This window comes from Rana temporaria, chromosome 3, assembly GCF_905171775.1.
Source record: "Rana temporaria chromosome 3, aRanTem1.1, whole genome shotgun sequence".
In the NCBI taxonomy this organism is placed as follows: domain Eukaryota; kingdom Metazoa; phylum Chordata; class Amphibia; order Anura; family Ranidae; genus Rana; species Rana temporaria.
This window is the reverse complement of record NC_053491.1, coordinates 426,917,275-426,941,633: the sequence shown is the minus strand read 5'-3', so window position 1 is coordinate 426,941,633 and position 24,359 is coordinate 426,917,275. Positions and strand designations below refer to the sequence as shown.

General features: G+C 44.1%; 1 protein-coding gene across 3 annotated transcripts in view; it reads left to right on the top strand.

Moving 5' to 3' along the window:
* CAMSAP3 (calmodulin regulated spectrin associated protein family member 3) overlaps nucleotides 1-24,359 on the top strand; it is a 142,395-nt gene that overhangs the window by 83,578 nt on the left and 34,458 nt on the right. For 2 of the 3 annotated variants that reach the window (XM_040346264.1, XM_040346263.1), the window contains exons 3-5: nucleotides 13,029-13,157; nucleotides 15,353-15,436; nucleotides 23,087-23,119. In XM_040346264.1, the coding sequence (XP_040202198.1) occupies nucleotides 13,029-13,157; nucleotides 15,353-15,436; nucleotides 23,087-23,119 (246 nt within the window). The remainder of the gene's footprint in view (nucleotides 1-13,028; nucleotides 13,158-15,352; nucleotides 15,437-23,086; nucleotides 23,120-24,359) is intronic. The other variant, XM_040346265.1, reaches the window with a different exon arrangement.

Sequence of the window (24,359 nt, the reverse complement as noted above, 5' to 3'; positions counted from 1 at the left end):
AGTGAGTCTATCTGAATATATCCTGATGCTGAGTAGAGGCCCTTCCCGTAATGGAAACACTGGTTGATGTTTCAGCAGCCGCAGCCTTATTTCTTCTTATGGCAAATGAAAAAACAAAGAAGAATCTGCATTTGTAGGTGAGGGGCAATGGAGAAAAATCTTATTCTAAGCAAATTGGCAAAAAACGCTTGCTGGGAAACCAATCAGAGATCTGCTAAAGGTATCCAGAAAACCCTGTACCAGTCAATAGTCCCTCTGTTGGGTCACATTTTGTCTGTTAGAAATACTTGGTTTCTTACCAGGTACCAAAGATACGTTTATAGAACTTGTGCATTAACCAGCTTTTATATATTTGGCTATATTTGATCATGCAGTCATGAAAAACACTTATCCTCTCTTCCTGATCAAAAGTATTCCACCCCCCTAAAATAATTTTGATCAATGGAACAAGGAAGATAGTGTAAATTTACTTTATTAAAAAGCACACTTTTTCTTTAGGCCTATGACACACTAGTGATCCTGTTGCAAATAGAAACTTGTCAGCTGGACAGACCCAAAAATTATTGCTGTCTCCGATGTCAGGTCAACAAGGTGTTGATCCCTCCGTGGCCAGAACAAGATGTTGCTCCCTCTGAGGTTGGACCAACAAAGTGTGGCTCCCTCCCTGGATGGACCAAGAAGGTGTTGACCCCTCCGAGGCCAGAACAACAAGGCGTTGTTTCCCCTGAGACTAGAGCAAAAATAAGTTATTTTCTCTGAGACCAGAAGAATAAGATGTTTGCTTCCTCAGAGGCTGGACCAACAAGGCATTGTTCCTTAAGATCTACAAGACCTTGCTCCCTCACTGGTGTAGCACTACCCCCAAAGGAGCTGCTGGTTTAGATTTGGGCCTGCCGTTACCTTACTGTTCCTTGCTTTAGTCTCAGGGGTTCTCCTTGAAGAGTTATCTGGAAGAAATGTCTGCACCAACACAAAGTCTCTTTCAAGGGTTTTATTGAACAAACTTTCCAACAGAGGGATAGAGGGATGGGAAGGACTCGGGTATTTTACCTGCAGGGCACGGATATTCTCCTAGGTCCAGAGGAACAGCTGTCTCCACGCTGGACTTGGCAACCACCGGATAGGCCCACTCTCACTGTCCTAGCAGCCAGTGTGAAGCTCGATCAAAAAGTCTCTGCCACAGACTTGGTAGTAGAATTGACTCAGTGAACTTAGGATTCGCTCAATAGTCTCTGCCACAGACTTGTGCAACCCCTCACTGGGTTAGCTTCTGAAGAAAAAGAACACAACTCTTAGTGCCAGGATCTCTCAGCCGTTCCGGCAGCACTGTGAGGTAACTTTGATCCGGATACATCCTCCAATTGAGTCCTCAATGGCTCGGTCCCTTCCATCAGGCAAGGCGACGCAGGATCATCCCTGCATCAGTAGGTCCCAGTAACTCCTGGGCCTACATCTCAGCTGCGAGGCCTCGGGCCAACGTGGCCCACGAGGAGGAAACTGCCAACACATTCCTGAGGCCAGGAGGGCCCTCAGGTGAGGATCGGAAGACGAACCCCACAAAATGGTGTCTGCAACCCCACAAAATGGTGTCTGCCCCTCAAGTACCCTCTCCCAGAAAGCACAGCGGGTTCACCACGCCCTCTAAACTGCTTCTGGGAAGTGGTACCCAATGCATCCAGCCTGTTGTCTTTCCAACCCTGACCAGCGGTGACAGCGACACCTATTGTCAGGAGGAAAATCATGCAACCAGCTGAACTGAGACAGAGCCACAATCCTTCTAAGCCAACTAATGCTCAGATGACTAAAATTTTAACACAAAGCGCCCACTCATTGGGAGCAGGGCGCCACACTGGCAAGTATGATTTTGCAATGTTTTGGCTAGGAGAGGGTCAAGAAGGCAGTGATTCAGCAGAAAGAGGCGAGTACCGTAGTTACTTTGCTTACTTAGTAGCGGTTCTATCACTGGAGAGTTGCAGTGGGCCTTGAGGCCTGAAGGTACTGGGATTAATTTTTATTTTTATTTTTCTGCATGTGAACTGCACAACTTGGTTTTCATTAGGGCTGGAGTTTAGCTGTGTTTTCCCATAATCACATGCACAGCACAAATCAGACTAAGCCTAGCTATACAATGCTCCAATTTTAGAATGAATCTCTCTTAATTGGCTGAAATTTGAGCTGTGAATGGCCTTGTCCGCACTACCTGGATCAACAAACTTTAGTTGAAAATTTAAAAAATCCAGGTGGAAAATTGTCAGCTGAACAGTAACTGCATCCAGTCAGTTGTAGTCACTCTTTGGGTGTTCAGACAGCTGCCGATGTTGAGGCTGTTTAAATACAACAGCCATCAGTGCAGATTCCACATGTTTTAGCATGGATAGGGGAATCAGGTGATTTCTCTCGTTCAGCGAGAGTGGGGCTCAACAAGAGAAATCTACAAGTGTATGGCTAGCATAAGCGTGGGAGGTCTTGCAGTATAAGCGAATCCAGCTTATTTGCATTGGAGAATGCTCCAAATCTTAAAGCGGAAGTAAACCCATCCATAAAGCATGTTCATTTCAGGTACGTGCCAGAAATGTAACTCTCCCATTGGTTGTGCCCTCAACCAAACTGTCAAATCATCCAATGGCTGGTGTCATAACTGATCACATGTGCAGCATCATGGCTGTTGTACATTAAACAGAGGCAAAGATGGCCGCTTCCTTGGCTGAAAACGATAGGGGGGTTTACTTACACTTTAAGTTTTTAGACCTTGAGAGTTGGAGGAGTTTTATGTAGGCAGCCTAAAGGAGGGAGGCACAGAACACACTCTGTGCAGAACGTGCGATTTAAAAAAAAAAAAGTGGCTGAACAGAATTAAAAATATATTCGCAGTATTTTTAAAACGCACATATTTTTATCTTTTAATATTGAGGATTGTGTATTGGCAACCATGTAGATTTCAGCAGGTGTGATTTGTTGGTATCTGCGCCATTCTTTCTGCTTTTGCTTGTGTTTTTATAAGTGAATCAGGTTGTTGAACAGATAAGTCCATGTAAAGAACATCTGTTGGGTCACCTCACCAGAGACATTCTTTGTCTGTGGCAGAGCTGGCATCTGCCATGATTGTGTAAGTGGAATGTGAATGAAGTACTTGATTGAAGGTTATTGCAGTAAATTTACTGCATAGTGAGTGCAGTACTTGCATTGTGGCATGGAACAATCGCATGTGGTCTTTGGATGCCGGCCATGTACTGTCTGCAGCATCTGAAAGACGAGAGCTCTCGTCGGTTCAGCAGGAGACAGGGTGAAGAACATAAAAAAACGACTGGTAAATATATAGACACAAGACCATGAAGCTGAATTAATCTTAAAATTGATGGGAGAGGGAGGAATATGAGTAAAATACTAAAAAGGAGAGCTCATGATAGACCTTTTTCAGCCTGGTGATGATTGCTGCTAGACCAAAGGGTAGGCAGGAGCTGGGTCATTGGCACAGAGCATACAGAACTGCAGCTGTCTTATAGGAAACCCATGCTGACCTATCTCCTAATATGCTTGAGGTCTTGAGTCACTGTTCGAGAGCTAGCATGTAGCCAGTAAAGTCCTGTCTGCTGATGTGCATAGTTGCTCCAGGTCAGTCATTCAGAAAATGGTAAAGCCATCGACATCAGAGTCAGGAAATTAGCCCTTTCAACCAAGGTCAGCAATGCCAGCTTACAAACTTTTTCCAGTGCAAGTTTCCTGTAAGGCCGCGTACACACGGTCGTTCCAAACCAATGAGAATGGTCCGACGGGCCATTTCCATCGGTTCATGGCTGAAGTGGCCTGATGGTCTGATGTGTGTACACACCATTGTTTCAAAAACCGATCGGGTCAGAACGCGGTGACGTCAAACACACAACGTGCTGAATAAAATGAAGTTCAATGCTTCCAAGCATGCGTCGACTTGAATCTTTTTTGAACCGATGCTTTTGTGTACTAACTATCGGTTTGGACCGATGGGGCAGCGGTCCATCGGTTCGGTTTTGAAGCATGTTTTAAAATTTTGGACCGACGGAAAACAGACCAATGGCCTATACACACGGTCGGTTTGGACCGATGAAACTGAACCTCGGTCCATTCTCATCGGTTTTGTCCGACCGTGTGTACGCGGCCTAAGTGTTACATAATATGAACAATTCCAACTAAACGTGGATGTAAATGCCAAACTTTACCTTTATAGTTTTTAATAGAGCAGTGAAGGGTTAGACCCTCTAAGGTTTTTATTGTTGTCTGGATCCCTGCTTTACCCTATTTGTCCTGTTGACTAGTGTCACAGAGACAGAAAGTGGGGGTAATCCAAAATTTTAGGGCTGTCATCAGAACAAGAAGTGATGGAAAATCTTCCAATAGGGACAGATGTTCTTGTGACAACTGTCTAAGATAGGAATTCCCTATACTTCAGGCTAACTTCCCCTCAAACTCTCCAACTGGATGCAGGCCGCTAAAAATTAACGCAACAGAAGAAAACGGTGCTAGCATGAGAGCCAGGTCCTAACGACCTTCCAAACAGAGAACAAATACACGTTTAGGGCTCATGCACACTGCAGCTCAAAGAAGCTCCTCTTGCAGGCTTTGAGCTTTTTTGAGCTATGATTTTTTATTTTCTTTGCCTGGAAACTCCCCTCCATGTTGGCCAATGTGTCCATGCACACTATGGCCTTTTCAGGAGTTTACAGAAAAGAACCCCCGACCAAACTCGTATTTTTGAGAGGAGCTTTCGAGCAGAAAAGACATGCAAGAGCTCAAAAATGCACGGAAAAGCATAAATAAATTAAAAAAAAAAACTCGAAGTTTGAAAATGCCCCCAAAAAATAAAAATTAGGGGAGGGGTTGTGAAAAAAACACTTGTGCTCAAAAAACCCAAAGCTCAATAAAAACATGCTAAAAAGCATAAGCTTCTTTAAGCTTTCAGACAGAGAAATAAAAGCTCAAATGCCTGTAAAAGCAGCGTTATTTTTCTTTTTTGAGCTGCAGTGTGCATGAGCCCTAATGCATACTTCACCTGAAACGGGTGGTGAAGTTCAAAAACTAAACTAGGGCTCGCATAGTAATCAAGTGTCATATACCAGCATTAGGATGGCAAAAAGCGCTACCGTCATTTCAAGCCATCATTGCAAGCCCCCCTCCCCATAATTTCAAGCCCCCCTCACCATCATTTCAGGCCATCATTGCAAGCCCCCCCTCACCATCATTTCAAATTCAAGTCATCATTTCAAGCCCCCCCCCCTTACCAACCATCATTGCAAGCCCCTCACCATCATTGCAAGCCCCTCCCTCACCATCATTGCAAACCCCTCACCATCATTGAAAGCCCCCCCTTCACTATGATCATTGCAAGCCCCTCATTCCAAGCCCCCCTCACCATCATCATTGCAAGCCCCCCTCACAATCATTAATTGCAAGCCGATCACGATCATTGCAAGGCCCCCTCACCATCATCATTACAAGCCCCTCAATGCAAGCCCCCCCCTCACCATCATCATTACAAGCCCCTCATTGCAAGCCCCCCCTCACCATCGCAAGCCCCTCATTGCAAGGCCCCCCCCCCCCAACCATCATCATTGCAAGCTCCTCACAGCCTTACTGTGCCAAACTGCTGTTGCTGTGTCACGGTCCCGCTGTGTAGTTAACAGCTTGGGTGCGCTGTGATAAAAATCCGCCCTCCTCCTCCTAGACCAGCTTGTGTGATACAGAACACTGGCTCTATCACACAAGCTAGTCTAGGTCAGGAGGAGGGCGGGACATTTATCACAGCGCGCCCGAACTGTTAACACTGTGAGCTCTGTGACACCGCGCGACCACTGTGTTTAAGCCAGCCTGGCATGTTAGGAATCTGCCCCTTGGTGGGGTGGGCCGGATAAATGTCCTCCGTGGGCCGCATGTGGGCCGTAGTTTGATGACCCCTGGTCTAGATGCACACAGCCCGGCTTTAGATTTCCATAGAACTGGAACAGGAGGAGCCAGGGACCCCAGAAGAGGAGGTTTAGAGCAGCTCTGTACAAAGCCATTGCAGGCACTTTAGGGTCATTACCAGGCAAATTTTTTTTTTTGACAGTAAAAAACAGGCAAATTTTACTATACATTTTTTTGGGATTTGTATTTTTTTACAATTCCTTTGACGGTAAACCACTTGAGTCTGTAACCATTGTTTTACCAAAGGTGACACATAAAATGCTTTAAATAGCTTGATAGCTCTAGTTAGGCACAGCTTTGTAATGGGCTGGAAAGAGCAGTGATTGGTCAGTATTGGAAACACACCTTTCTGTCTTTCTTTTCAAAACCTTTACCGCATCCACTTTCCGGTCTCCTGCTCTGATAAACTAAACAAACATCTCGTGTGTGTACTGGCGCCCGGATGCAGCGTGCATTTTTTACAACATTTTCAGTGCCTTGTGAATGTCATTCAGCCACTCCTCTGTATTAGGCATTTTGAAATTAACATTTTACGAGTCATTGACGCTGCATTATGTAAATCCTAAAACCGTATAATTGTCTGGTGATACATGCAAATGTTTCGTGAATATATCTGTTCAGTCGTATCTGACTCTCAGCGATTCTGTGGGCCAGCTCTCTGGACATCATGGCTAATACACTTGACAGCCTCTTCCACAGAATCTCTTTGCTAATTACATTTTTTTTGGTATTTCTGTGCAATGCTCAAGATTGTGATGCAGTAGTACGGTAATTAGAGGTTTAAATCGGGCGTGAAGAGGCAACACTGGGCGACAATTTGCCTGGTGATCTTTGACTTCCCCCATGTTGTTCAGGTAGATCTCCACCTCTTTAAAGTGGTATTAAGGTTAGAATATTTAAAAAAACAAACATGTCATACTTACCTCCACTGTGCAGCTCGTTTTGCACAAAATGGCCCTGAACGTCCTCTTCTGGGGTCCCACGGCAGCTCTCTCGGCTTTTCCATGCTTCTGATAACCCCCTCTGGGAAGCAAGGGGGTTACCTTGCGGGCGTGCTCCTGTGTCCTGTATTCCGCGTACATAGCTGCCGAGTACAGGACTCCGTCCCGCCCCACGTCATTTGAGTTAATTGACAGCAGCGCAGCTATTGGCTATCAGTCTATCCAATGAAGAGCCGAGAAGCCAGCACGCTCTCAACCTGGGACTTTCGAGGGCTCAGGTAAGTAAACCGGGGGGGGGGGGGGGCTGGGGGGGCTGGGGGGCCTGTTAGTATCGGATGTTTTTTCACCTTAATGCATAGGATGCATTAAGGTGAAAAAACAGGAAGGTTTACAACCCCTTTAAGGTTGCCTACCACTGCTCTAGAGTGTGGAAGGAAACCCACGTGAGCACAGGAAGAACATGCAAACGCCATGCATATAGTGTCCAGGATTTAAGCTCCAAACTCCTTGCAGATAGTGCCCAAGATTCAAACCAAGGACCTCGGTGCTGCAAGGCATAAGAGATATCTGCCAAGCCACTGTGACCCACCATTTCATACAGCCAGGGCTTTTTGTCTCAAGGAATAGGTGCAGATACTCCCTCCTTCTGAATCACCCATGGTCTCTGACTCTTACCCACCTCAGAGCACCGTCCCTTGGTTCCACCCTATACCCACCTTCCAATACCACCCCTTTTTCACTCCCAGCAACAATAGAGCTGCCACAAAGAATATCCTGCACCCTAGCAACAATAGATCTCATAGCAGCCAGCAACAATAGACATAGACATAACATTGGATCCCTCCTTAAAGCAGAGTTCCGCCAATTTTTTTTTTTTTTTAAAGCCAGCAGCTACAAATACTGCAGCTGCTGACTTTTAAAATAAGGACACTTACCTGTCCAGGGCACCCTCGATGTTGGCCCCCCAAGGCTGATCTCTTCCCTCGGCTCATGGATGCTGGCGCCGCCTTTTTTGGTAAGGGAATTGGGAAGTGAAACCTTGTCGCTTCACTTCCTGGTTTCCTGCTGCACATGCGTGAGTCGCGCTGCGAGATCCGAATGGTTCCTGATGTCTTCTGGGACTTGTGTGTCTCCCAAAAGACAGCAAGGGTGCGGAGGAGGCGCCGGACATGGCGTAGATACTCGCAGATAATGCGGCTATCTATGCCCGGAGGTGGGAGCAAATACCTGTATTAAACGGGTATCTACTCCTCACTCCCCCCTGAAAGGTGCCAAATGTGACACTGGGGGAGGGGTTCCGAAAAGCTCAAATTCCATTTCTGGGTGGAACTCTGCTTTAAAATTAGATCCCTCCCAGCAATAATTTACTCCCATCCAGCAACAATAGATCATCCACCAACAATAATAAACCTCCCTAGCAACACTGGACCCCCCACAACAATGGATCCCAGAGCAGCTGGCATCAATAGACCCTCCAGTACACTCTAGTACCCCTTGCCATTACATACATTCTTTGCTGGATGTGCCGGAAACTGCAATCTCCCGCAAAAGCCCTGCATGCAGCTAAAGAGAACCTGTCCACAAGATCAGAATGCTATTACATGAAAGATCTCTTCCAGGAAAATCTATCATGAAATAAATATAGAGGCTACTGTTGCTGACCTCCAATGCTTTTTACTCCAATGTCTATCTGGTGTTATAATTTCAGGGCTTTTTGGGTTGCCTACCTAGAACGTGTAGACCAAGTGTAGGATAATATTCATGCAATGTATTGCATTTTTGTTCTTGGGTTTAGGTATAGTTTAGTAGAGTCAGAGAAATTTTGCTGAGCTACTGAGCGCTCCCCCTAGTGTGTAAACTACAAATATTTTGATACAATATATCTCGATATACGCCGTGTAAGTATGCGCCGTTGTATCTGTGCGCTGTGCCCACAGAACTAGATATACCTGAAAATAGGCTTCATCCGACCGACGTAACTTTCCTACGCCGGCGTATCGTGGGTGCATATTTACGCTGGCCGCCTCATTGCAAATATGCAAATGAGGGAGATACGTCGATTCACGAACGTAGTTGCGCCCGGCGCATACTATACGCGGTTTGCGTAAGGCTTACGTCCGGCGTATAGTTATTCCCCATCTATGAGGCGCAACTCATGCAAAGGTATGGACCAGGGAACAGCCGTCGTATTTTACGTTGTTTACGTAGTAGTACGTGAATAGGGCTGGGCGTAGGTTACGTTCACGTCGTAGGCAGTGATTCGACGTATCATAGGCAGTTGTTTCTACGTGATTCTGAGCATGCGCACTGGGATGTGGCCACGGGACGGCGCATGTGCCGTACGTTATTCGTATCTTTATGGCGCTCAGTCCATCATTTACATGGGGTCACGCCTCATTAGCATGGCTCACGCCCACTTCCACCTACGCTGGCTTACGCCGAGGAAACCCAGCGTAGATTTGGGGGCGAGTGCTTTGTGAATACTGTGCTTGCCTCTGTGCGCCGCGTCGGCGTAGTGTATATTCGATACGCTACGCCGGCATAACTATGCGCCAATGTATGTGAATCCTGGCCAATATCTATATTCCAAAAATACATTAGACTTTTTAGGTGAAACCTTTATTCAGTATCTCATTTTTTTGTAAAAGAGCACAAAGTAATTGTAAACTTTAAAGGTTTTCCCCCCCAAAAATAGACACATTCTCCTTATTACTCTCATGAACACAATTGGTAAGTTATGAGGCATCTTTAGTTTTATTAGCCCTTTAATGTTGAGCTGAAAGTAGAAAATTACCTTTCTTGTGGAATTGAAGAGCGTCAGTAATTGCATATGTGTGCTTTAAACAAAGGGCCTATTCTGCGTGCAGGGAAGGCGCAGGCGTCTGCCGATCTCCCAGGATGCATCGCAGGCGGTTTTAATGTTGTCTGTACCATGAAAGAGAAATGTTTGGCAGAGACATACAATTCTACATCAATAAAAGCGTGTTTTCTTCTTATTCCAGCAGTGGCATGACCATCTCTCACTTTCCCTTCACTACGTTGTGAATTGGTTTTTACCATTTTCAGTCAGCCATGAACAGCTCCACCCAATGCTGTTGTCTTGTGTGCAGTCGCTGTGAATTGGATTATGGGTCTGTTCCCAGCTGGGTGAATGGAAGCTTTTTGTAACTATAAGCCCACTTGTGTGTTTATAGCGGGTGTGTACAGGTGTATTGTTCATGTAGTTGTTGTTCATACAAGTTCTCCCTTATGCAGATGAAGCATGATGACTTGAAACATGCAAACCTAATTCTGCTTCTAGCGGGCTTGCTCTGTACAGAATCCTGCTACAGGGACATACTGTATCTGTACAAGATTAAACAGTTAGTAAGTGTGTAATGTCTTGTTTATTTTTTTTAAGAAAGTAGCCACATCTCGATAGCACTAGCTGCTTCGAGGTCACTCATCAACAATTCTATTGTAGAAACAAACTACAAGGTATTACCGAGGGGGTATTTGGTACTGGCCAGATTGGCTACTTATGTTCCCCTAAGTGTTTCTGGGGCTGTGGACAGGAAGGGATGGCCTACCACATATGGTGGCAATGCCCCAAGCTACGACGGTTCTGGCTCAGAGTTTATAATTTTATTTTTACTCTTAAAGCAGGGGTTCACCCTAAAAAAAAAATTCTAACATTACATTGAGCTCACTTCCGACATCGACAGTATGCTGATCTTCTTCTTTTTTTTTTTTTGCCGTACATACCGATGTATCGTTATTTTCCCCCCGGCTTCCGGGTAGTGAATCCCGCGGGAGTGGGCATTCCTATGCACAGGCTAAGTGATTGACGTATGACAAAAGCTTCCCCTCCGCATACTGCCGCGTCACAAGTTGCAGAAAAAAGCCCAACGTCGGTGCGCAGGCGCCATATAGAGCCGATTTGCAGTCTGGCTTCTTTCGGCAACTTGTGATGCGGCCGTATGCAGAATTCAAGCTATATAGGCCTGCAGTACCTCATTTGGCCTGAGGTATGGGGCGCAGAAGCCGAGCAGAGCCGAAAATTGGCCTGCAGTTCCACATTTGGCCTTGGGTACGGGGACACAGGAGCCGAGAAAATTTTGGAAGCCCCTCTGTTGTAAAAATATATCCTGTGCAGTATCTGTGTTTTAAAAATTATTCGGCTAAATGGGGAATCTCAGCCCCTCCCACTGTAGTCCTCTGGAAAGCTGGGCTCTGGGAGGTCATGTGAGCGCACAGCGGCGCTCTGAAATAAGGCACACATTTAACCTCTTTGATCACCCTAGATGTTAAAACCTTCCTGCCCAGTGACCGTGCATATTTTTAGCACTGATCACTGTAATAATGTCACAGGTGATGTCTGTCAGTGGCAGATTTCCCGCCACACTATCGCAGTCCCGTTATAAGTCGCTGATTTGCTGCCATTACTAGCACAAAATAAATAAAAATTCCATTATCTACACACCATAGTTTGTAGATGCTATAACTTTCACACAAACCAATCAATATACACATTTTGAGATTTTTTTCTTTTACCAACGGCATGTAGCAGAATATATTTTGGCCAAAATTTATTACAAGATTAAACATTTTTTTTTATTGTATGGGATATATTTTATAATACAAAGTAAAACAAATATATATATATATATATATATATATATATATATATATATATATATATATACCGGTATGTGTGTGTGTGTATAGTGTGTGTATGTATGTGTGTGTGTATGTATGTATGTGTGTGTGTATATATATATATATATATATATATATATATATATATATATATATATATATATATATATATATATATATATATATACACACATTTGTTTTTTTCCAAATTTTTGACATTTTTTTTTCATTTATAGAATAAAAAATAAAAAACCCAGAGACGATCAAATGCCACCAAAAGAAAGCTCTATTTGTGTGAAAAATAATTATATAAATTTAGTTTGGGTACAGTGTAGCATGAGTGAGCAATGTGTAGTTGAAGTAGCGCAGTGCCGCATAGCAAAAAATGGCCTGGTCATGAAGGGGGTAAAAATCGTCCAGAGCTGGCTAATAGGGGCTCCCTGAGACTAGAAAGGTATTTCAAAGGTTCCTGTTAAAGAGGTTAAGAGAGGCTGATGTAGTCATTACACACAATGCAGGCTGATATCACAGGAAACCCCTTTGCCACACGCCTACCCACAATCTGCTGTAATTAGAGCAAGCACTCTGCAGCAAGGAACCTATTAGTTGAGATAATTCTGCTGTTAAAATAATATAGATTAGGAAACCATTCATAAAAACAGACCTGTCTGTAGTAATCTCTAGAATTGTTGACCTGTCCAGTGCGGGTCACATGACCACCGCTATGGCTTATCAGAGATTTTTTTAGCCATCGTTCTCATTGAATGCGGCTTTGAAATGGTGTGACTGTACCTGAAATCGCACAATTTCAAAGCCGCATGTCAGTGTGACTTCAAATGGGGCTTGGAAGACATCAGTGCGGCTTCATGAACAGATGTCTATACAAGTTGCACCTGAAATCGCCAATAATAGTGCAGCACTGAAATATTGGTGTCTTACTGATTTGAATAGTGCCATTGCCAACAATAGGGTGCAACTTATCATGCGATTTGACCTGTCAAATGGCATGACAAGTCGCTTTGGTGTGAATGGGGGCTTACGCAGATTTGGCCAGGCAATGGCTGTGCTTGTACATTGGTCCTTATCTTTGTTAGGAAACATGTGGCCTGTACGATGCCACTGGTCATGTGACCAGCACCCGGAGGGTTGCCTAGGGGTGGATTGTTTCTTTATTATTACTTAAGTTGGTGGAGAAAAGGGTGTGTACAATTGAAGGTTATACTAAGGATATGGGTGAGCTAATCTGAAGGTGCCATAGACGATTTTTAGACAATCCTGCCAGTTTTAGACTGGTTGGGTGTCCCAGCAGGTGGTTGCAGAGGATGGACAATTGATTGACAAGGCTGAATGTACTGGCAGATATACGCAATCCATTTTCTGATGGGATCTAGGCGGCATGGAGCATGGCATTATTGGGGCAAAATTGTATAAATGGGAAGATGGTAAGGGACTGCATAGCGGATATTGGCCGTACTGGAAAATGACGAATATATTTTGCTGCTTTTGTTTCTGCAGAGTGCCCATCTTGCTGTCATTGACTCTCTGATGATTGTGTACTCAAGCCACTGCTCAGAGACCCTACCTGCCAGCGAAGAACCTGGACTAGTTGGAGTGGAGTGTAAGCTGCTTGCTTGGGTTGATAAGGTAGGTCATTAAAGTTATTCTTTTGTTGTCAATTTGGTATGAACCTATATGTTAATGATACCCAAACTTTGTCTATTTTGCCTTCCTATGTCCCTCTTCTCCCCCTCATAAACAAGCTAAAAAAAAAAAAAAAAAAAACCTTCCCATTTTATATTATGAACTTTTTTTTTAGATGTAGTGAAATCATCATTGGGTCTCTGTACTTCTCTGCAGGGCCGCCATCAGGGGGGTACAGGCAGTACACCTGTAAGGGGCCCGGAGGTCCCCAGGGGCCCGGATGGCAACCCCCTTTAAAAAAAAAAATGTGACAGGTCCCAGGAGATCGCCTGTCGTTTTCTAGAGCTCAGCGTGACTCACGCATTCGCAGTGCGTGCCCACAGTGTGAATGGAGGCGCCGGTGGAGAGGGGGGGAGAGGAGCGACGTTCCGGGCGGCCGCATCGCTGGACCGTGGAGCAGGTAAGTGGTCTGTTTATTAAAAGTCAGTAGCTACACTTTTTGTAGCTGCTGACTTCTAATAAACATAAAAAGGCTGGAACTCCGCTTTAAAGTATCAAAAGTCAAATCCAATAATTTCTATGCATCTCTGTGAGGACCCTCAGTGGCTTCAGGTGAGCTTGGTACATTGCAGAAAAAATGCTGCATGTCTGCATTTTTATGCAAAGTGATGTAGCCCACCTTAAGGAGCCCTGTAGTGCGAATGGGGCACTTTGAGAACAATTTTCTTTGTGCCCTTGCGGTGACCTGCGTTGACCAAGGGCAACCCCCCCCCCCAGATCACTGCATATGATGTGACTGAGCTCTTACACGATGCAAGCTTTGAATAAAGCTGAATACTTTTTTGAGATGTTCTCGAACTAAGGGTTTCAATTTTATAAATGTTTTCACCCAATTTCTGCCTATTAATCAGACAAATTGGTGAATCTTGGGCAAACGTTGTGTGAATCTTGGGTAAAAGATAGACCCGTAAATGTACTTATTCTACCATTCATGTATGAAAACAGAAGAGTTTAAAGTTTTTTAAATTTAAAAATGTCCTGCTTCAGACTCTTTCAGATGGCTGCTTGGGGGCGGTTAAGACAGACGACTGAGTCAGGATTTTAACCCCCTGCCAGCTGGTCACCCAAATCGTAACAATACAGCCAGACTGGGCTGTCAGGCCCGTCGCTACAAGGCATGCAAACCAAGCAATTGCTTGGGGCCCTGAGCTGGCTTGGGACCCCAAGCAGGGCCCTTGCTTGCCACGCTTCCTACAGCCGCCTGAGCGCTCTATAGAGAGCTTGCCTGCAGCACTGTTGCCTTGTGTCGTCACTTCCTTCTGTATAGCGTGGCCAAGCAGCTCCTCTTCCTTCCTCCTTTCAGTCCGGCCAGGAACAGGAAACTGAATCTCCTGCCTCGCGGTAGGGGCGGGTAAAAAGAACATAGGGAGGGAAGGGGGCCCGGGGGGAGTAAAAAGAACATAGGGAGGGAGGGGGAGGGGAGTCAGCGTGGTCCTGTAATGCAAAACTGCTGTTCAACAATTAAAAAATAATAGTAAAAAAACAAACAAAAAAAAAACGGGTGTTAAGGAGGCATCATCTACCTTGGATCCCTTTTCATAGGGTGGTAAGTATCACTAATGTGAGAATAGCCTAAAGCCAGGTTCCCAGCCGTGCACTGCAGTTTGCGCACAGTGTAATTGTATGCACATTCAGGTGCGAATTCAGGCAAAGATTCGGAGCCGATTCATACCTGAACCGGTGAACAGACACCAGACCCCATGCTGGGAACTGCGGCCGCACATATGTGAACCCGGCTTAACAGTGAATTTGTCTTTTTGAATTTGTTGCAGATACTCCATTGACAAGTTCCTAGCTTGCGGTTGAACTAGTTTCCTCTTCTCCTTACATTTGTGTGATGGGCTATCTCTGCTGCCTTTCAGCTGGCTGTGGCTTTTCAGTTGACATTTATGGTTATTGCTTCATCCAGGGAAATAAATTCTCAACACTTATAATTATTACCAGCCTTTGTGTAACAAAAGTGATCTTTGGGGCATAATATTGAAACCTGGGCCTGATTCTGTCAATTGTAAAGTGCTAGTGGGATTGCACCAGTTTCAGGAGACAAGTTCACTGACAAGAAAAGGAATATCCATCTGGGTCACAAAACCTTACAATACATAAAACATTATATATATCTGCTTGTGTATTTCTACCAGATAAACCGCCAACTGTTGGAGGAAGCAGAGAGGGAACAGGAACGGAAACAGCAATCTGCCCCAGAGGGATCAAACCAGGCCGGGGTAAGGAGCACGAGGCTACTTGACATATTTGTGCGTGTGAATGATCCTAAACATCCTGAGCTATCTGTGCCTACCTGTACTCTGGAGGTTTAAATCTGTATGTTACGCCATGTGTCTGGTGCCCACTTTCTATATGCTCTAAGTGTTGCCCTGTATCCTGTACAATTTCAGTCTTTAGTCGCCCCCCTGTTTTCCTACCACCAAACTACGTCATAAAGCTAATTTCTGTCATTTTTCCGGTTCTGTAGATATCTGACTCAATGGACAGTATGTATTATGGGATATGCTTAGATTACCTCTTCCTGTCTGCTGGTCTGTCTCTCAACTCTGTTTTCTCAGATTCCTATTTTTTTCCTCTCCACCCTCCTTTTGTTCCCTTTGATCCACCTTTGCTACCTAGTACTCCTGACTCTGTAATGTTTCTGTTGTTCTCTGTATCTGTGCACATATTCCCATTACTCCCTGTGCACCGATTTTTTGTTACTTTCCAGCCTCTCCGGTTTTTTTTTATCTTAAAGGAATTCTTTCCATGTCGGAAAATAGGAGCCCATTTGAAGAACTCTCCATAGTAACACAGTCCTTAAAGATGAATTCCGGTTCCCTGTTAAAAAAAAAAAAAAAAAAGATGAATTCCGGGTATGGCGTATTTTTACATAGTTACGTTGGTACAGCTTGGACCAATGTAACTATGGTTATACCAGGGGCAGCCGTCCATTAAGGGCGCACGGGCGAAGCCTCCCCTTTCCATCAACGCCGCCACCCCCTAATTCATGCCACCCCCTAATTGGCTTCTAACACACCTGAGTGGGCTCCGAGCGCAATGCTCTGCGTCCAGAGCTCATCCTATTTAAAAAAAAAATACTACCAGCCGCCACTGGTATATACCTTACTTGGCTGATGCCCCAGGAAGATGGAAACCACTGAGTAGACACCGCCACGCCAGAGATCTCCACTTGCCTTCAGGTCCCACGCTAGTTGTCCGGCCTGATGTATCATGGACACAAGAGATTGGCCACTCAGCACAGACACCATTCAGAGAATGCTTTGCATTTTCTGAATGAACGCAAAGCATTCTCTGATTGGAGAGTGTGATGTGGATTTGACGGTGGAAAGCAATTTGACACTTCTCCAACTCGTCCAATCAGAGAATGCTTTCCATTCCATAGGAAAATGCAAAGAATTCTCTGAATGTCACCCATGCTGAGCGGGTGATTTCCTGTATTCACAGTGCATTAGGCCAGCCACTTAGCATGGGGCCTGGAAGCAAGTAGAAATTACTGGAGTGGCGGTGTCTATTTCAGTGATTTCTACCTTCCAGGGGCATCGGCTAAGTATGGTCCAAGCTAGATGTAAAAATATACCATAACTGGAATTCTTCATAAAAGCCCAGCTTCAATTTAAATGTTTTGTTTAGATAGAGGGCAGGAAGGTTTTCGTTGCTGTCAGTACCCCAATTGGCAAGATTTCCCCTCACTTTATGTCAGGACAGTAAAGCAATAAAAGGATGTTTGCACCACAAAGTTTAGTTAATTTTTTATATTTTGTGACATGTACTCAAAAGCTGAACGTGTTACGAGGGTTTAGAACCCTTTCTTTTCCGCTGGAAACCCAGATCTCATGTAATTTTTGTATCAGTTTGCAATTGTTGTCCACTGGTGAAGGGCGAGTTTTAAGTGCCTGGAATTCATTGGTTAGATGGTACAACGCACATGTCATAAAAAAAAAATTGTTCTTAGAGGACATTGAGGGTAAGTTCAACTTTTCACAAAAAATCAAAAGGCGAACAAACAACAAATATCCTGGACACCCCTCGGACCCCACTGCACATAGCACAGTGATGACCAGTGCTGCCGACATAGCACACCGCACACTTCAATACACATAATGGCAAGCGCTCGTTGGTAAGCGCCAAGTGACTGTGCTAACCAATAAGAAGTGCACTTGAGGCTTTCTCTTCCAGTAAAGTGTCCCAGAAGAAAGAGGTAATTTTCATTGGAAAGTGCTGTCACGTGGTAGCGCTGACCAATAAGCACTTGCCATTGCGAGCATTCTGATACATAGGCACTCAAGAATTGTGCATTGTGGTAAACAACCGTTACAACGGCAGTACGGGGCATCACGGTCTCTATGTGCAGCTGGTCAGGAGGGGTGACCAGGATATCTGGAGTTAGTTCACTTTTTTATTTTCCGTGAAAAAGTGAATGTACCCTTTAAGCTTTGTGCATCTCTAATCCTTTTTATTCCCTATAAATTATTTGGAATAATCTGTAATATTTTTTGGACCCTTTGGAATATCCCAGTTGACAAGTCCCACCTTTTTTAAAAAAAAAATATATATATTTTCTCCTAATTTCTGCTACCCATGCCTCTCTGTCCCAGGGGACAGCTGTATCCCTCATTTCTTGTAATAGTATCACAGAGACAAGAAATTATGGGCCAGATTCACAAAAGAGATACGACGGCGTATCTACTGATACGCCGTCGTAACTCTGTTTCTAACTATGCGGCTGATTCATAGAATCAGTTACGCATAGCTAGCCCTAAGATCCGACAGGTGTAATGGACTTGCACTGTCGGATCTTAGGATGCAGTACCGCGGCCGCCGCTGGGGGGAGTTCTCGTCGTAAACCAGCGTCGGGTATGCAAATTAGCACGGAGATCCACAAAGCTTTTTCCCTTCGTTAAGTCGCCGTAAGTGGTAGTTTGCCGTCGCAAAGATAGGGTACCTTTACAAAAGTGTAAAGGTACTCTACCATGCAAAAGTATACCCGTCGTTCCCGCGTCGGTTTTGAATTTTTTTTCAAATCTTTTATTTTTTCCGCCGCAACTCTTTTTTACCCGTCGCGATTCACAAAACTCGGCGCAACGTAACTTCTCGCAAAGCACGTCGGGAAAATAGCGTCGGGAGCATGCGCAGTACGTCCGGCACGGGAGCGCGCCTAATTTAAATGGGACTCGCCCCATTTGAATTGGCCCGCCTTGCGCCGGACTGATTTAGGATACACCGCCGCAAATTTCCAGGTAAGTGCTTTGTGGATCGGGCACTAACTTGTGTAATTTGTGGCGGTGTAACTTAAATCAGAAAAGTTACGTTGCGCCCGCTGGTTGTGAATCTGGCCCTTTGATTTTTTTTTTCAATGTGGTAACAGACAGACATAAACGCCCAACAACATTTTTAACCCCTTGCTCAAAAAAAAAAAGCAAGAGTTGGTCTTTTTACTATAATTATTCATTTTCCACACGGCTCTAATATTTGCCTGATGGACAAAGTCCATTCATCTGTGTATGGTTGTGTTGACCATGCTTGTCTATATGACTTGTTATGGATGAGCAGTGAAAGCGATTTTCACTTTGATCAGCACTGCAGGTGAGAAGTGGTCTTGCCATTAGGGAGAAGCCTGAAGGCAGGGAACCTCAGTGTTCTTATACAAAGGCCCTGTAGATTTTTGGCACTAAACTGTTATGGAGGTAAATTTGTCCCTAATATGCATTTGGCACTAATGTTTTTACTGTATGTGATATTTTTGTGCATACTGTATTTGGGATCAAATTACGCTTTCCACACTAAAGCTTTGCAGCAGCAATGCATGAGTTGGAGTGCACCACAATGCACGGTAATGGGTGACTGTGTATTGTAATGCACGCAGCAACACCCTCGACAAAAAAGGTGCATGCCCAATTTTTTATTTAATTTCTTTTTTTATGTCATGGTGCATTGCCAGCCTATTCATTTGAATGAGCTCTCTTCTGGAGCATGTTACACCCATATTTAGGGGGTGTCACGTGTAACATGCTCCAGTGCATGTCCTCCTCACCCCCTGATGCACACAACCCCCTTCCCATGACATTGGGTGGGCTCCACTCACACAGACGCGTCATTCGTTCATAGAAATCTGTGAATAAAGCTTCGTACACACGATCAGATTTTTGAACGACCGTTCGTCGATTTTTTGTTGCATGCTAGTCTCTTGTCAAAAGTGAAGAGGTTAATCACCAAAACGAAAATTCTTGTATGACAGAATACAACTTCAGAAGTGACGTAATATGTTGAATCTTTTTTGTTTGTATTCTTTTGTTTCAGGGCATGTGTAGTCTTGCTCTTACGATTTTTTGCATATGAAAACCATACTAATTAAACAAAAATCGGACGTTGAGCTCACATACGACAAAAAATGTATAGTCTGCACATCCAGCTTTTGTCTGATGAGGAACGGGAATCGGCTGTCGAAAGCACCATACTAACGATCCGAAAATCGGCAGATCGTTCGTCGGATGAACTTTTACTTCTGACAAACTTTTACTTCCGATTTTCGCATCGTGTGTATGGGCCTTAAAGAGGAGGTTCACACAAAAAGTGAACCTCCGCTTTTTGGATCCCTCGCCCCTTTCGGTGGCACATTTGGCACCTTTCAGGGGGGAAGGGGGTGCAGATACCGTACCGTAAACACTGTTCCCAGGAGAGAGCAGGGACCAGTGGCGTCGCGATCCTCGCGCATGCGCAGTAGGGAATCGGGCAGTGAAGCCGTCAGACTTCACTTCCTGATTCCCTCGCCGAGGATGGCGGCGGAAGCAGCCGAGGACCAAGCGATTGCTCAGTCTCGGCTGCTGACATCGCGGGCGAGCTGGAATTTAGTAGTCTTTAGAAGGAAAGATCAGTTGTGTTGCCCTCTATATTTCTCTCATGATGGGTTTCCTTTAACCTAAGCTTGACTTATAAATCTAACTCTTAAAGCTAAGCTTCATAACCTAAGCTAGACTTATAAAGCTAACTCTTAAAGCTAAGCTCCATGTATGATCTGTACTGCGTTCTACATTGGTTTAGCTTGGACCAAAGTAAGAATACATATCTTATAGTCGAGGGACCACTGGAAAAGCTAACAATTATTGTAGTAGTTAGGGCTACTAGACTGTTATAGCAGCAATTTTCTAGGTCTTGTGCTGAGTGGCTTTCCCTTTGCGCACTGACCAAGGGGTCACTCGCTCTGCACTGCTGCCTAGTATTTTTTTCAATAAATACAAGATGTTCTCTGATTGGACAAGGTGGAGATTGTGATGTCACTGCCTATCCTTTCTTAGCGTTATTGGGGATTTCCTAGAGTGCACAGATAAAGCTTGGCATTCTTCTTCTTGAAAGCATCATGGACTAACAGTGTTTGCGGAATGGGGTATGTGTATGCTATCAATCATTCTAACTCAGCAGGCAGACCACCTAGGAACATTGTACATGCGCTTTGTACCCTGGGTTACAGGAGAGGCTAAAAAATGTTTGATGAGCATTCTTCTTTAAAGGGTAAGAAGACATTCCTACAACATTTTCTTGCCCTTTTGCCACCACCCTATTTGGTAGGTTTAGCCCCCTACCCAAATCATTATATTTAACAAAATATCACTCTGAGGTCCACAGTATTGCTTGCATCCCTCTGTTGGCTTTTTGATCTGACATTCATGACAACGATCTCGTTCTCACCATAAGGGAGATGGTGCAGTGGAGTCCAATGCAGCAGTGAATAGTAGGTCCAATCCGGAATAAAAAATAAAAACACGTTCTAAGTGTAGACTGTATTTATTCCAGGGAAATGTAAAAAACAGAACTTCACCATACTACAGTCAGTCTGGTATGTCTGCAGACAATCTGCCATAAAACAACTGGCCAGTAGGCAATGGGCAATGTAAAATAAAATAAAAACTCGGAGCAACACTCACGTGCAGCAGCAGAAAGAACGCGAGTGACATCACAGGAAAAACATCCCCCGTACGCACGTTACGTCCGGATTGGACTTCGTCAGCTCCACCCACCGCTGACGAAGTACAATCCGGACATAACGTGCATACGGGGGAGGAGTTTTTCCTGTGACGTCACCCGCGTCCTTTTTGCTGCTGCTCGTGGCTGTTGCTCTGAGTTTTTTGTGATTGCCTCTGTTGGTGTTCAGCTTCCAATCAATTTAGTTTTATTTGTAACATTTGTGCGCTGATTGCTGTTTTTTCTTCTATTCATGACAACGCACTTGTAAACTTTTATGGGGCTGGTCGACAGATTGGCTCCTATCGACCAGCCCCATTATAACATGGCCTCTTAGATTTCTATGGAGTTGGTAGTGGGATCAACTCCTACACATTTGCCTTTCCTATAGAAGCTTATGGGGCCAAACTGTGCAGACGTGGATGTTGGCTGAAGAAGCTGATAGAGAGATGTATACAATGTTGTGGGCCTTGGAGCAAAATCTAGGCAAGTATAGAGTTTTTGAAGGGGGCAGGGTGGTCTTGATCTACATAGGGGTGCGGGGACAAAAGGGAAAAGAAACTTTGTCGGAGAGTTTTCTCACTTTTTGAAGCCAGCATTTACAAGCGGTGCAAAGTGTTGAAATGCTGTCTGTTGAAAGTCCGCCAATCCCCCCCCCCATACCCCTGCAGTGGTAATGTTTGGGTGCTGTGGGGGTGAAATACGAGCTGAGGGACCTGACCTATGCAGTCATCAAGAGTGCCAACTGTGACTGCCCTTTCCACCCTCTCCTTTATTCGTAGAAGCTGCACTATAGCTTCCATGTTTCAAAAACAATCTATGAATGGAGGAGGTGGACCTTTTCATTTATTCAGGAAGGAAGCTTGAAAGGCGGGCATAGACGGCACACTTGATAAGTCCATATATATATCGTCTATTGCCTATGGGGGGGGGGGGCTGCACCAGAAGAGTACTGTTGGGGGGTAGGGGGGACCAGAGGGCTGAAGATTTCAATTAAACCCACAGCCAGCAGCATAATGAACACTTCACATTGATTGTAAGTATGGTCCCTTGTGCTGATTTTTTTTTTTTTTTGGGGGGGGGGGGGGCTAAACGTAGGCTTTAAGCTGGGCCCTGTTAATAGCACTGATATTATCACATCCACTGTTGAATCATGCTATTGCAAATCGTTTTCACGAGCATCGCACATTGGTGTGTTGAAAATAATTTATGCTGTAGAGTGCGAACAAAAATTGTTGGTCCTACACCAAAATATTTCGGATAAAAAATAAATTGTCCTAAATGTCCAAGCCAAATGCAACTGATCTGGTAGCAGGGGTGTCAGTTTTGTTTAAAGTGGAACACCCATATATATATTTTCGTTTCCTGAGTCATTTGTCTTGATATTTTGCTTTTTTTTTCTCTAAATCCCCCCTTTTCAAAAGCTTTTCCTGCCCTTTCTTGCCTACTTCTATTTTACCCCCATATTTTCCCTACTTATTTACCTATTTTGTGTGCTGATCATGAGAACGGGTGTACAGGTGATAGTTTAATCTAATTTATAAATCTCGGCCCTGTTGCTAGTGGGCATGATAAAAAGAATACGGCTCCTTTGTATTGGCTACAGTGCCCCGTACACCAGTTTATACAAATGCTCCGCCTAATCTTTTCTCTAGTCATGGTTTCAGGTACATATATAACCTACACACGGTTTGAAGGCAGTCATTCTGTTGGACCAAATCCATTTTTGTTATAAAAATACGGCCTGTAAGTCTATTGTGACACTGTTGAGGCAGGATCCAAAATGGCTGCCATCACCGCGCGTAGGCTGGCTGTGTTCTATATCTCCTTCTACTACCCCATGTCTCTCTGGTGTCCTGTACATTTCTCTTCGTTACTCCACCCTGCCATATTTTTCTCTTTCTCTCCAGTGCCCCTCCCGCTGGTACTGGAAGCTGGTCCCTGTAAGTGGCTTTTCTTGTTTCCTTTCCCTTTTAAAAATCTGAGTACCCGTTATACTTCTTATTTTGCCATACAAGTGCTTCCTTTTCTATTGGTCCATGCCTGTGCGGTTGTTTTGTTATGCTTTAAAATGCACGTGCATTACCAGTAGGGTTGTCCAGATACCGATACTAGTATCGGTATCGGGACCGATACCGAGTATTTGCGGGAGTACTCGTACTCGCGCAAATGCTCCCGATACCTAAATAGAATACTTTTTTTGTATTTATCAACATGTTCTATGAAAATTCTTTGAGTTTTTTACTACTGCGTGACAAGCAAATAAAACATTTTTATTCATTTTTACTCATTTTTATTCTTTTATAATGTCTTGAGTTAGAGTTCTTCATAATTCTAAAGAAAATATCCTTAGTCTGTATTGTGGTTTGAAAACTGTCACATGACATTTAAAAAAAGTATCGGTATTCGGTATCGGCGACTACATGAAAAAAAGTATCGGTACTTGTACTCGGTCCTAAAAAAGTGGTATCGGGACAACCCTAATTACCAGGGTCCTAAGCAAAGGGTTATGGGATAAATGGACGTAATTTTCGTAATGCGTGCTTTAACCCCTTACGTGTTTTATTTTAACGTTATCCATTTGTTTCCATAATTGCATTTGAATTTGCTTTTATAGCGGCTTAGAATTTGAATTTTCTTTGCACATTTTTTTTTCTATTGTTTTGTTTTTGATTTTTTTTTTTTTTGCTCCTACTTATTTAATTTGTTGTATCCCAGAATCCTTTGCAAGCCATCCTGTCCTCTTGGGTCATAAACTGTTGGGACTGTTTTAGTAAAAAGTGGGAGAGACTTTTCCAAACATCCCTCTCTAGCTGTCCCGGACCATTTATGGTTTTGACTATAAAATGAATATCACGGCTAAGAGGTGATGCTTTAACAGACCCAGTCCATTTCTCAGTTTGATTAAATCCATTGTGGCATGCCTGTCATCTTATATTATTATTTTCTTCTTTAAAAATCCCAACTTGATTTTGTGAGTGATGGTGCAGTTGTTAAAGGTTTAAAGCAGCAATGTCCTGTTTTAGTAAGTTGAGGTAACCAGTGTTTCTGTATTACTTGCTGGCCCTGCAGCCACATATGAACCACAAGTCCCAGCATGCATTGTCACCTACTGGCATGCATATTGGATGTTTAGAATCCTGTTAGCAAGGATTGACCTAAATGTGCAGTGTTTGCTTAGCC